This window comes from Mytilus edulis, chromosome 7 (genome assembly GCF_963676685.1).
Source record: "Mytilus edulis chromosome 7, xbMytEdul2.2, whole genome shotgun sequence".
In the NCBI taxonomy this organism is placed as follows: Eukaryota; Metazoa; Mollusca; class Bivalvia; order Mytilida; family Mytilidae; genus Mytilus; species Mytilus edulis.
The window spans coordinates 60,192,754-60,207,080 of NC_092350.1; the positions used below are offsets into that span (position 1 = coordinate 60,192,754).

Consider the following 14,327-nt stretch of genomic DNA (forward strand, 5'->3'; position numbering starts at 1 on the left):
GGACGTTACGTCCATTCATATCGTTCTCGTCATCATCATTATTATAGGAGATTTTACCAAGACATGACAATCTTTTACCATCTCTAGTTTTTATCATTTTATCTTGAACAGATAATAAATAGAATGAAAAGTATACAGCAAAAATGATCCCCAAGAAAATGATGCGATCATAATATTCTGTTTATTATTAAGTTTTTCTTGCCTCTTTCGAGTAATACCCTTAACCGGAAATGTCCGTCAATCGTGTGCGGCTTAATGGCGTCATTTAATAGATAGAGGGCCCGCTTGTATCCCTGTACTATTTTAAAAGTTCATCAAGCGTCTTCGTATTTGTATTTCCATGGTTTAAATTGTATTCTTAGATAAAGTTGTATTATAACATCGTTCTCGACAACCTTTGACCGATAATCTATGATAGATTTACTTTTAGATAATATATCATTGTTTTTTCTTTCTTCTAATTACAGCTAAATTTACGCGGGAAATTATATAGATGGCGGGGAAACGCTGTTCTACGGAGAGGCACCACGTTTGAAACGTCACACATATAAAACGTCAGGACGTTTTTGGCGCAACAAAGCAAGAAAAAAATTCGACAACAATACACAGGACACATATGTACGACAAGCAAGACGGATTGACATAAAACCGACATTGTGAGTATTCAGATTTTGTTATACGTTTAACCATTGGTTATAACTGAGTTTTTGAAGTGCCAACCTTGTGCAGTTTATTACTCAAAATTGAGCATTTACAGTTTGCACAAAAAAGTGGGAGAAGTAAAAACAAAATTGTAAAATATATTATCAGATTTATGTGATATAAATTCACGTACAAGCTAGGTCGGGTTACTGCAATATCACTTTGTGAGTGATCAAACTTTCGGTTCAAATAAAACAGAAAAGGTTGTTCGAAATGGTGAAAATGATTTACAATATAGAACGAGTCAATTTGTTGTTATTTTATACATTAATTCTGGTCTTGCACTTATTATGCACCTGATAAATACTGTGCTTATGTAGATTCTCTAGACAAACAGACAACATAGCTCGAGACACCATATAGCTCGTGTAACATGTGAAAGGCATCAAATATTAATGTTTTGTTGGGGATTGGTGCGGCAGGACAATTAAATTGTGATCCGCACCAATCAATAATAAACCTGACACAGGAATAGGAATAAGAAAGAACAAAATAACAATGTTGTATGAATTTACCCTCCCCTAATTTTCTTAATACCGTTATGTTATTTTGTAACGATATATTGCTGTTACATATTATAAAAGCATTCTTATCATTTGTAATACAATGTAATAATAAAATCTACTTTATAAATAAATTTATCCTTCATGCATGTAATTAAAATATTAACATGATAATCATTAAGTAGGGCGTATTTTAAAACATGGGAGTTCATTGCCCTACTGATATGAATGAAATCGATTTGCAAAACAGTTTAAGAATTAGGTCATGTCGTCAGTGTAATGTGATATTTGTGTATTCAGTAGTCTGTTCATCTTTTACTACCAAGGTGAGTACCTGTTTTACCTGTTTTTATATTTGAATCTTTTTTTTTAAATTCTGACAGTGAAATGACACAGTCATGTAGTAGGCAGATTTCAAACATTGAAACGTCAGTGCGATCACTCCGGCCATTTGTATTATTGTTTATTTGTACATGCTGTCTTTTCAAAATTGTTAACTTTTTATGACAGCAAATAATGATCCTTTTCATAAATTACTGTAATATTCAAATGCTTAAACCGTGAGATATTTTTAGATACATTTATATATAGTATTTATGTACAAAAGAAGGAAATATTTTGTGAAACTGCGCTCATTTTATCTTTTCAATCAAAATAAATGTAATGTATCAACAAATCGATTTCTTCTTATATTTATAATTTTATTTTCAATCTATAATTTCATTCTACAAAAAGATGGTGTAAAAAAGGCGTTTTTTTACATTTCTGGGAAGCTTTTATACATGTTTTTTCATCATCCAATTATTATAGCTTTTTTCATCATCCAATTATTATAGCTTTTTTCATCATCCAATTATTATAGCTTTTTTTCATCCTTCCAGACAGTTCCCCCCCCCCCCCCCCCCCCCCTCGCTCAGATCCTACTTTTTTTTAAATTATTATATCCTACAACCCGGCTATGTTTACCATCTAAATCACATAGACAAAATCGCCCCCCCCCCCCCATTCCCCCAACCCCGTCCTTATATCCCTATCCCAATTTGTTTTATCCCCTATATCCAACATACCAAAAACGTTTCACCCCCTCATTTGGGCCTTTGTGTTATTATTGTAAGAAAAAGTTGCAAACATAAAGTTGTACTCTTTTATTTCAGTATTTATAAAGTGCAAATGAGTGTAATTAATCATGGTCTGTGCAAAAAAAAAACGTTTCTATATAATTATCATTAACAACACACGAATTTTCAAAATAGATGTTTATATCATACTGAACCAAATCTTACACTGCCTCAATACTTGCATAACTTGTAGAAATAAAGTTGTACATGATGACATCTATAAATTCAAAATTTGGTATGCACCCACAATAAACCGAATAGTCTTCTCTTCGTGTTTTTTTTTTTTTTACATTTCATATTTTCGTTTTATACTGAGTATTACTGAGGTTCTTTGATATGCCGAATCTATCCGTGTATTTAGATTTTTAATATTAAAACTTAATAAAAACAACAAAAATCTTGGGGTTCATTGATATGTTGAATCTTAAAAATGTATTTAAATTTTTGATTATGGGCCCAGTTTTTAAGTTGGTCCGCATTGGGGTCCAAAATCAAAATTTTTTCTCGCTATATTGAAGACCTATTGGTGGCCTTCGGCTGTTGTCTGCTCTATGGTCGGGTTGTTGTCGCTTTGACACATTCCCCATTTCCTTTCTCAATTTTATTTGTTTGATTTCAACAAAAGTTGAACATATGGGTTCTTTGATATGATAAATCTAACCATGTATTTCGATTTCTTTTTTGTCCCTGTTATCAAATTGCTCCACATTGAGGTCAAAAGGGTCCAAAATACAACTTTTGTTTGATTTCATCAAAATCAATTTATTGGTGTTCTTTGATGTGCTAAATCAAACTGTGTTTTTAGATTTTAAGTTTTTGGTCCTGTTTTCAAATTGGTCTACATTAAGGTAAAAAGAGTCCAAAATTAAACTTTGATTTCATCAAAAATTGAATTCTTGTGATTCTTTGATATGCTGATTCAATCCATGGCCATGTATTTAGATTTGTGGATTTTGAACCATAACAGGTAAATTTATCTTTTTAAAGTTCATAAGACCACATTCATTCTGTATCAGAAACCTATGCTGTGTCAACTATTTAATCACAATCCAAATTCAGAGCTGTATCAAGCTTGAATGGTGTGTCCATATTTGCCCCAACTATTCAGGGTTCGACCTCTGTGGTCGTATAAAGCTGCACCCTGCAGAGCATCTGGTTATCATTTGGATTTGCTTTTTATATTAATTAAAAAAAAAAAAAAATTTAAGAAAAGAAAAATATGGGAATGGTGGAATATGGACGCAAGAGGCAGACAAATTCGGTCAACACCCACACATATGTTAAATATAAAAACGACATGGGAAAAGGTTTGTATTGATGTCAAAACAAATCCAAAACGTAATACATTGCTTAATTTGTCCTCAATAATTAACTATAGAGGTGTACATGTTTTTCATTTACTGTTTAAAAGGCCTCAGGTCTGTTCAATTGCTGCACATTTTTGCATGCAAAGGCTTTTTTAAAGTTTATTTTAATTATATGCAATGGGATTTGCTCATTGTTGAAGGTCGTAGGAGGACTTATAGAGTCCGATTAAGGAATCTTACGCAGCAACATATATGGTTGGTACATATACATTTTACTAGTCTCGCTCCTTACGCCGTCTTCCATTTTCAAAATCTTGGATCTCCTCCAGACTTATACTGTTTATAATTATGCTCGGCCTTGCCTTTGGTTGTACAAAAGTTGATACAACTATTATATCCCCTTATGTTTACTTATGTTGATAATTCAAGATACAAATAACTCTTAAAAAATTTCAAATGCAAAACATATTTCACTCCGTGTTATCACGAAATGTTTAAAAGTTTGTTAGTACGTATTATGTATAATCATAATGATCAAAGATCATATTTTGCACACCCGTAGCTAGGGGTATTCGAGGGGTCCGTACGACCCCCCCTTTAAAAACAAATAAGCACTGTAAAATTCGACTTTCTGTTCGAATCGTAACTGTTATAGTTGAGTATGATTGTATTGACTCCTCCCCCCTTTGGAATTTCCTGGCTACGGGCGCCCGTTTCGCATTCCTTCTGTTAAAGAGAGGTGGAAGACACCAAATATAAGTTATATGGTTCGTTACTGACCCACTACGGATCCATAGAGGGTTAGTAAAATCCATAGGGGAGGCCGGAGGCCGAATCCCCTATGGATTTTATTCACCCTCTATGGATCCGTAGGGGGTCAGTAGTTAACCGTATAACGAATTTATCGCACGCTGGACTTTTTCTGCTGCGTTTTGTTGAAAAATAAACAATGAAACACAACATTAGTAAATGACGTCACCATTAACGCGTCATGAACCCCCTATGAAATCTTCTACCCCCCTACGGTCTCATAGGGGGTCACCACGTGACGGCGCTAAACCAATCACAACGTGATATTTTACCAGCGGCAGTGGCGGATCCAGAACTTTTCATAAGGGGGGCCCACTGACTGACCTAAAGGGGGGGGGGGCACTCCAGTCATGCCCCCCAGGCCCCCCTGGATCCGCGTATGAGCGATGCGATAAGGCTGTATATACAAACTCATATAAGAAAAATTGACAAAGCCATGGCTTAAAAAAAAGAAACGACGAACATAAAAAAACGAAAAGGCAAACTAAATTAAACTGAGAAACATAGACCCACAAAAAAGGGTGATGATCCAGAAGGGGAATACAATTCTGCTCCTGCTGTATAGCGATGGTAATCTGATGAATCTGCATTTTAACCGTGAAATACAATGTAGTCCAGTCAATCTAGCATAAAATTGACCCTAACCTTAAAGTAATTGCTACAGAAGAATTTTTAGTCTTAACCTTTAGCATTATACCCCAAATATACACAGATAAAAATTCCCAAAAATTCTTACTTGAGGAAGACTAAAAAATCACGATTTAAAATCCTATGGAGATTTGCATTGAAAAAAGGAGATCTATAACTCTGCAAACAAGGCAAAAATATCAATAAAACTTGATACAAAATTATAACTTTACAGCTTCTATTCAACAGAATGTACTAAATCTTAATATTTTAGCCGTCTTTAGAGTATAACAAACAACTCTAAACGTGTTTTCAACGATAACATAAGACGATTAACACGATTCCATCAATCAAAACAAAAGACAGATACCAGGATATTGCATTTTTACACATTTTACATCTTTATAGATTTATTAAGCATGTTAAATAAAATTATCAATTTTAACTTATTTTAAGAATTACATGAATTACTGAATTTTTTCACTTTATTTCAAAGGTTGAGATGGCATCTATGCAAAACCATTTCTGTGATATATGTGTAGAGAGTCACGTGGTGGCTGTCGTCTGGTGTCCAGATTGTGAAGAATTCCTTTGTCCTGAGTGCAGCAAACACCACAGTCGGGCCAAAATATCACGTGATCACACAACGATAACAGTAGCAGACTATAAAAAGTTACCGCCTTCTTTCTTGTCTATTAGATATAGCTGCTCCGATCACAACGAAAAGTTTGAATTTTATTGCCCATTTCATAAACACCCGTGCTGTGTAAAATGTGTAAATGAAACTCATGTTGATTGTAGGAACTTGGTTCCACTACATGATGCGATAAAGGGCGCGAAAACAGAAAACGGATTGTTGCAAATTGACCAGGAGCTTAGAAGTGTGCAAAAAAGTTTAAATGACATTTACGAAAATTGTTCTTCAAATCTTCAAAAGTTGGATAAGCATAAGAAAACATCGTGTGATGAGATTGTCAATATAAGACATGTGATTAATCAGAGACTTGATAAGTTAGAGGGCGCTTTACAAGAGGAGCTGGAAGAAAAATACGTGGCAGCAAAAACTAAAACAGGGACACTATTATCTGACATTATGAATCAGAGAGGCACAGTAAACGGTGTCATAAGAGATTTAGAAATCATCAAGAAAGTTGCAACAGGTTTTCAAATTTTCATGATAGTCAGTGAAATCGAGAACACCATAACAGAAAGAGTTCAGTACCTAGAAGAACTACATGAAGCGGGAAGTTTAGATGAACTCAATTTACAATTAAATGTAGACCCTGCTTTAATGTCTTTTATGAAGAATGCTTTTTCGTTCGGAACGATTTCATATCATCACAATCCAATATCCCTCGATATTCTTTCATTACAAGGAGAACATGCAGAGACAATCGTTCGACCGTCCAATACTATCGATAAAATTAAATTAATACCTAAACAACGAATTCAGCTTCCAAAAAGTGAAAACGTGACAGGGATTACTGGATGTGAAATCTTAAACGATGGACAATTATTGTTTGTTGACTTTGATAACAAACGATTGTTATCAGCCGATAGTCAAAGTAAATCGAACGAGCTGATGAAATTGTCAAGCTCACCACGTGACATCGCGATTGTCGATAAAAATACTGTCGCAATCACACTTCGGGACGATCAAACTGTTGTTCTGATCGATGTAAAAGCTAGTAAAATAGTTAAAACATTTAATGTGACATCACCTTGTTATGGCATTGACCGAGTTGAAGATAAACTAGTGGTTAGGCTCAACCATATCGGTCAATTTCTTGTTTTAAATTTAAAAGGAAAAATTTTAAGTCGGTTACACATTTCCGGGTATTACATTCAAGACGTGGCATTATTTGACGGGAAAATATTTTGCACAAATTGCGAAGACCATCACGTGTATTGCTATGATATGAATGGAGACCTGTTGTGGAAATATGCAGATGAGAATCTCCGAAAACCCTTTGGTATTGGCGAGGATAGTCATGGAAATATCTACGTAGCAGGGAGAGAAACGAATAATGTTCTTCTTATTTCACCAGACGGTCACCGAACGAAAGAGTTGTTGACAAGTAAACACGGACTGTGTGATCCCTATGCCCTTCATGTTAATAAAACTACCAATCAGTTATTAGTTTGCAACGAATTTGGAGGTCAAGCTTTCTTATTTGATATTGCTAATTGATTAATGTATTAATAACCTTATTTGATATTGCTAATTAATTAATGTATTAATAAATAAAAACGAAAACAAAAATTCACATTTTATTTCATTTGTATATATGTCTATACATGGATTTATCAAGATGTTTGTGCAACGAAAGATGGAGAAATTATATTATTACATTGGTTGCAATGAATTACATTGATTTCCCAGTTAGATAAAAACCGATAATTTCACATGTGAAATAAACGTGGTTATTTCACTCTCTGACGTCATACAACAATAGGCGTTGTCAAGACGTCGATAACGTCGGATCAAAACAAATTGTCAATGCGTAGGAAAAAGATATAGTTCCTTACATTTTCTACATTAATTTTATAAAAAAAGCCAAATTTTGCCAATGTAATAAAAAGAATAACTAATCGCCGTATTTGAATATAAAAAATAAGACAACTTGTGACCGAACGCCGCTATGGATTAAACTCGTGCTGCGCACTCGTTTAATCCATGCGTCGTTCGGTCACGCGTTGTCTTATTTTTGATATTCAAATACGGCGATTAGTTATACTATAAATATTTTTATAGTAGAAACGTACCTGCATTATTTATTTCTTGGTAGACACATTCCACCATTGGTTCGATTTCTCGATGACTTTGTCTAAGGGAGCTACCATTTAATTTTTATGGGGGGGGGGGGGGGGGGGGGCTAGGATGAAAAATAGGCAGGACAGGAGTTTTGAGTAAAAAAAAGGCAGGATGAGACAGTTGCAAAAAAAAAAAGTCAGGACGACAATTTAGGTAAAAAAAGTCAGGATAAACTAAAAAAAAAAAAGCAGGACCGAACAGAGTGAAAAATAAAAAGGCAGGACAGAGATTACAGCTAAAAAAAAATGCAGGACAAAATTTTTCATCCTAGCCCCCCCATAAAAATCAAATGGTAGCTCCCTAATATAAAAACAAAGAAAATGGGGTATCAGTCCATAACACAAAATCAGTGCATGCACAGCGAAAAACACAAAATCAGTGCATGCACAGCGAAAAACACAAAAAGCTAAGCATGTAAAAAACATCGCTGTTTTGCTGTTCTTCATCTCAAATTCACAATGAGGCCTTCAACACGGAGCAGAACATAAGACATCACTTTCAGTTGGTTGTGTTAAGCCTTTCTGGTACTATCTCTGTTGTTTTTTTGTTTGTTCCTAATGTTTGTTTTGTCTGATGCATGATGGTCTAGGTTGAGTATGCATAATAGAGAAAAATGGGCAAACAGTCCTGAATAAATACAAATATTTCTCCATTGATGCAGTTGAAGAAGACTTGGAGGATCTCCATATAGAAATATTATCCCGAACATATATGGAAAAGGAATTATGATGAAATTTATATATACTTTACTATTCCAATATATAATGGTTTACTTTTTAAATTGTTATTTGTATGGAGAGTTGTCTCATTGGCACTCACACCACATCTTCCTATATCTATATGGTTCTCTTTCAGTTGCAGATCCAAAAGGGGGGTCCGGGGTAAGAACCTCTTTTTAACCGGATTTTTGTGACAAAAATGTCGGTTATTGATTTGGGGATGTACGGCGGGCGGCCGGTCGGGCGGGCGGCAATCAAAAGTGTCCGTGCATTACCTCATGAACGGTTCAACCAAAACTTTTGAAATTTTAATATGTTGTTCCTGACAACTAAATGAAGGTCAAGTTCAATAATGGCGATTTTGACTTTTACCGTTCAAGAGTTATGGTTCTTGAAAGATTGAAAAATGGAGTTTCCACTCGTGTCCGTGCATTTATGCATCAACTGTTCTACCAAAGCTTCCCAAATTTTAATATGTTGTTACTGATGACAAAATGGAAGTCAAGTTCAATAATGACGATTTTGACTTTTACCGTTCAGGAGTTATGGTTCTTGAAAGATTGAAAAATGGTGTTTCCATTCGTGTCCGCGTATTTTCTCATGAACCATTCAACGAAAGCTTTTGAAATTTTTATATGTTGTTACTTCTGACAAAATAGAGGTCAAGTTAAATAATAACGATTTTGACTTTTACCGTTCAGGAGTTATGGTTCTTGAAAGATCACAAAATGGCGTTTCCATTCACGTTGTTGCATTTACTCATGAACCATTCAATCTAAGCTTTTCAAATTTTAATATGTTGATACTGATGACAAAATGGAGGTCAAATTTGATATTGACGATTTTCACTTTCACCATTCATCAGTAATGGATGGTTCTTGTGATATTGCCAGGACACAAATAAATGTTAATAAATCCGGTTTGTTATCGTTGTGACAGCCTCTTGTTTACGTTGGTTTGGGAACCCTTCAAAAAATTACTGCCCCTGTCTTTGGTATAGTTGATTTATTCAGTAAGTCCAAGCTGCTATTCGATGTAATCAAAGTAGCAGGAATTAGCAATTATAGATTACTCCAATATGGTAGTAATTCACGTGTGTGTGCTAGAGGGTTAACTGTCTCATTTGATAGTTTACTAGTAGCCTAGTAAGATCATCACAAAAGTGGGCTGGGTGAATAAAAAACCGTAAGAATAGGACAACCGATTGTTCAAAGAAAATTGGATTAAAAGGCGTACATACATTGTAATAACCGTACGTACACATAAAACATAACTTGAATTGAAAACATCTCTTAAACAAAACAAAATTGACTCGATCCAGAGGGTAAGCATTTCAGGACTGTTTCATGTGAGTGTGTGTCGACAGGGGGAATAGAACAAAACGATAAGGAGATTTAACAGACGAGTATGCTAAGTATATATTATAAATGCAAACATATGAAAATTGTGTCAATTTAAGGAGGATCGAGACTATTCGACTGCGCATAATTTCACGCATGAATTGCCATGCACACGAAAAGTTTTTGTCATAAATTCACAACTATAGGTCACCATATGTCCGTATTACAATTATTTTTTTTTAAATGAAACAAACCAACTTTAGTACATCGAAAACTTAATGTCCGTGTCGCTTTTTATGCTACTCTGCTTTTTAATTATTTATTTGTTTTGGAATTGCTTGAATATCTACTTAATCAGGGATATGCATATATAGTATTTCAAAATGGCTCTGACTTAAACGACTTAAACAAGAGTTTAAAACAAGTTAGCCTAAGTTGTTAGTCTTGTATTATTTTTAATTTTAGTTTCTTGTGTACAATTTGGAGTTTAGTATGGCGTTCATTATCACTGAACTAGTACATGTATATACATTTGTTTAGGGGCCAGCTGAAGGACGCCTCCGGGTGCGGGAATTTCTCGCTGCATTGAAGACCTGTTGGTGACCTTCTGCTGTTGTCTTTTTGAAACCGGGTGGAAATGGGCATCATAAAGACTCGGTTGTGAATATGTATGGATTCTTTATTAAAGGTCTTAGTAATCAGTTGTCTCGTATAAAGACCCTACAAAACATAATAATAAAATACTTTAGATACTGGTGCAAAGATAGATAACTCTGACATGTTAATGAACAAGTACATTGCACTGTATAACATTTTAAGTAAAATATTATTCTCTTTCAAATCTATAATCATGCGCGTAGCTACGTTTACGTCAAAACGCCTGGGAGTACACTTGAATTTTGATAAAAAAAAATATTTTAATCTAAATAAAATACAAATTACTTATAAATAGTACATCAGCCCTGTAAATATTTTTTCAATTGCGAATAAAAGTGACGAATTTTACTTTTCGAACAAAAGGTATCATATTGTATAGATTTGTTCCTCAAAGTCTGAAGCTACTAGTTGTGAATCTTCAGAGAATTCTACTAACTTTCCTTCTATTTAAATGAATTCATTATATTCTGTGATTCGATATGTGGTTTGCATTTTTATCGAGCCTGTGACATTTCTATATGTCGCAAAAGCAAGACATATGCGATTCTAAATTTCGTCGGTGGTGTCACTCTTGACCCCCCCTCCCCCCTCTATAGGATAAGTGTGTGGTTAAAAAGTGTTTATTTTAAATATCAATACTTTAACAAACCTTTGTATGGAAGTTGGACAGAAACTGTGCATGATAAAAAGAGTATCCAGAGCATAATGATGAAATTATCTGTGTAATTTTGCCATATCAAGAATAAATAAAAACTTGTTGCACAAGTAGATACAGTCTGGGATAAAAGTTTGTTATAGATCAATTACTTTGTCAAACCTTTTTTGGATTTTATGATGGAAGAAGTTTTTTTCTTATTCATGTCTGAATCAAAATTTTGAAAGTATTTTTTTTCTTCCATTGTTTAATGTTTCAGTATTACTCTGACAGAAGGATTTATCTTTATTCAATTTAACGATCTGGGACTTTTTTCACATGATTTTATAAACCTTAATAGATTTTCGTTAAAATTGGGTTGAGTCGATATTCCAAGAAAAGTAAAAATATATAAAAAAATTTTTTTTTTTTAAATCCTGTAAAAGATCGATAAATGCATTCACTTTATGCGGGGAGCAATTCCAGCCGAGAACCAGGATTCAACAGAAACCTTCCGAACATTAATTATTTCATGTTCATTAACGACAATTACGTCATGGCTCCTTTTGAACATATTTTAAAGAAACTGTTTTAGACTTTTCTCTAGATCCAATGACCATTAGATTCCAAATCAACACGATGAATAAACTAAACATTAAAAATAAACCATTTAAATTCTTGTAGTATGTTGCTATTGGTGAGAATTTTCAATAACGGGAACGGTATCTCATTCTTGAAAACCTGTTAGCTTACAGGGGCTTCGCCACGTTGAACCAACTACCTACAGGTGCTATGACTTAGGCCCTCAGACCCCTTGCCGAGGTTCGGGCGTAAACGTAACAAACACCTAGCTACGCCACTGATAATTCTGTCTCAAAGACACAAGTTTAAGTTGAGTCTTAAATGTATTAATTTATGCATCTCATATACTTAATTGCAATAAATACTCTGTTACCATGTAAATAATATATTTTACATGAATTCCATAAATAGTAATAAACTACTAGTAAGCAAAACAGTAAAACATTAAAATTTGTACATGCAGCAACTCAGCAACGCAAAGTAAGCAAAATAAGCAAATAGTTAACCAAATTATAAAACAACATAATACAACTCTTTGCTTACCTCAAGTGCTTATTTGAAGGTCACAAGACTTCATATGTGTATTGGCTACATCAAATATTAACCCAGTGAAGATAAATATAAACTTATAACTAATGTGTTCCATGTCTATAATATGAACACATAGCAAAAATAAGAAAATCTGTTCCCTTAGATACTAAAACATAATAAAGGTTTAAAATGAATATTTTACTATTTGATATACTTCTTATTTATACACAAGAAAACTCTTTCTTTCTATTTAATATCATTTCACTCCAATGCTCTATTGTAATCTATTATTTAGAAATTATTTAATATTTTAATCATTTATCAATCTTTAATGATTTAAAGCATGTTATGGTTAATTAATTGTATTTATCATTCATAAAGGTCATATTCATACTACAGATCCATTTCTCCATTCAATCCAATCAATCAGCTAACCAAATCTTGCATACTCTGTTAAAAACTCTAGGACTATTAAAATCATGTGAGAAAAGTATATACAACTGACCTGTAAAGTAGTAATAGGGATTCCCAAAAGATTCAGCAATAACCATACAATAATTCATATAAGACAATTTGCAAACTCCAAAATTGTGAAATCTATCTACTCAATAGGACAGTTGAAATAAGAGTGACCAGAACAATAGAATTCTCCCTCCACACTTATCATTTTATTCCAATATATCTAATCAATATATACAAATTTACATTTACAAAAATATGCTAAATTCCACTCTACCACATTTTCTATGGTCGGGTTGTTGTCTCTTTAACACATTCCCCAATTCCGTTCTCAATTTTATAATCTGATTTTGAATTCAATTTTCTTTTGATTTTTTGTATATCTGTCTGTTTCGAAGTTATTGTCTTTTATGTATATATATTTGTTAGATAGTTTGTTTATTTTAATTCATTTTTATTTCCAACACTGTTTTGGAATACTTTTAATGTTGCTCTTGATCACGCGAACGTCTAAGAAAACACCCTTGGAGAATTCCGGATATACAAAGGTGTTGGTTTTCATATTAGTCTTACCGGAAGTAGATGTCTTAGCGATAATGTAAACAAATACTTTTTGCAAGTTGGCAATACTTTAATTCAAAGAAATAATGCATTATGTTCGGTACAATATTATAAGTTTAAGTTATATATGAATTCTGACCGTGATACAATGGGTGCGGCAAGTCAGAGACATTTAAATTCTAGTGGAATAATAAATGAAAAACAAAACTATGCATGCGTTCCAATTTTCGGTGGATCAAATAACAATTGCTCAGAAAAATGCTGCCTCTCTTATCGGCTTCAGTCACATTGTATTGACAACAGACATTTCCATGCATGGATTCAAAAATACGGACGTGCATCTTGTTTGCATATCCTAGATTTGACCCACAAAAAGTCGTCTAAAACCTGGATACAAGATGATTCAGAACTAGATTTTCTGCCAAGTAAAATAGTCGGTAATTCCGAATTGCAAATGTGCAACGTAGTTGGATTTCACAAAGACTTAGTAGTTACTCAAATCTTTTGCCAAGGAGCTGTCAAATTCATTATAACTGGCATGAATGATGGGGAATGCAAAATTATTTACAATAAGTGCTACCTTCAGCAACAAAAGCTCCAACTTTATTCCTGCTATATAAGCCCTGATGAAAATTATATGGTCCTCCATCAAAATTCTATATATGCAACAATGTATGCACATGAAACCGAGAATATTGAAGGTGTTATTTTAGTGAAACTAAATTGGAAGAGTATGACTGCAGAAACAATATCTTGTGAAAATTTAAATTTGCATGTTTTGCCGTCAAATCATAAATTTGCAATTACTTTTGACCCCAGAACAGATAGTGACTTGACCGTGTTTACCTTCATTGCGGGTTCGGACAGGTGCAATATAAGTTTGTACAAAATGAAAAAGGATAATGTACTATTTCAAATAGCGTTATTTAAGAATGAGTTAGCAGACTTACCAGGAAACTTTC

General features: G+C 33.7%; 1 protein-coding gene across 2 annotated transcripts; it reads left to right on the forward strand.

Annotated features, from left to right (window-relative positions):
- Positions 1–522: 522 nt before the first annotated feature.
- LOC139481899 (uncharacterized) lies at positions 523–7,334 on the forward strand. 2 transcript variants are annotated; one of them, XM_071265419.1, is made up of 3 exons: positions 523–656; positions 5,564–7,236; positions 7,275–7,334. In XM_071265419.1, exons 2-3 carry the CDS (start codon positions 5,570–5,572, stop codon positions 7,294–7,296), a joined length of 1,689 nt encoding a protein of 562 aa, XP_071121520.1. In that variant the 5' UTR covers positions 523–656; positions 5,564–5,569; the 3' UTR covers positions 7,297–7,334. The 2 variants fall into 2 exon arrangements, with proteins under 2 accessions (XP_071121520.1, XP_071121519.1); XM_071265418.1 differs by having other exon boundaries at positions 5,564–7,334.
- The last annotated feature ends 6,993 nt before the right edge of the window (positions 7,335–14,327 follow it).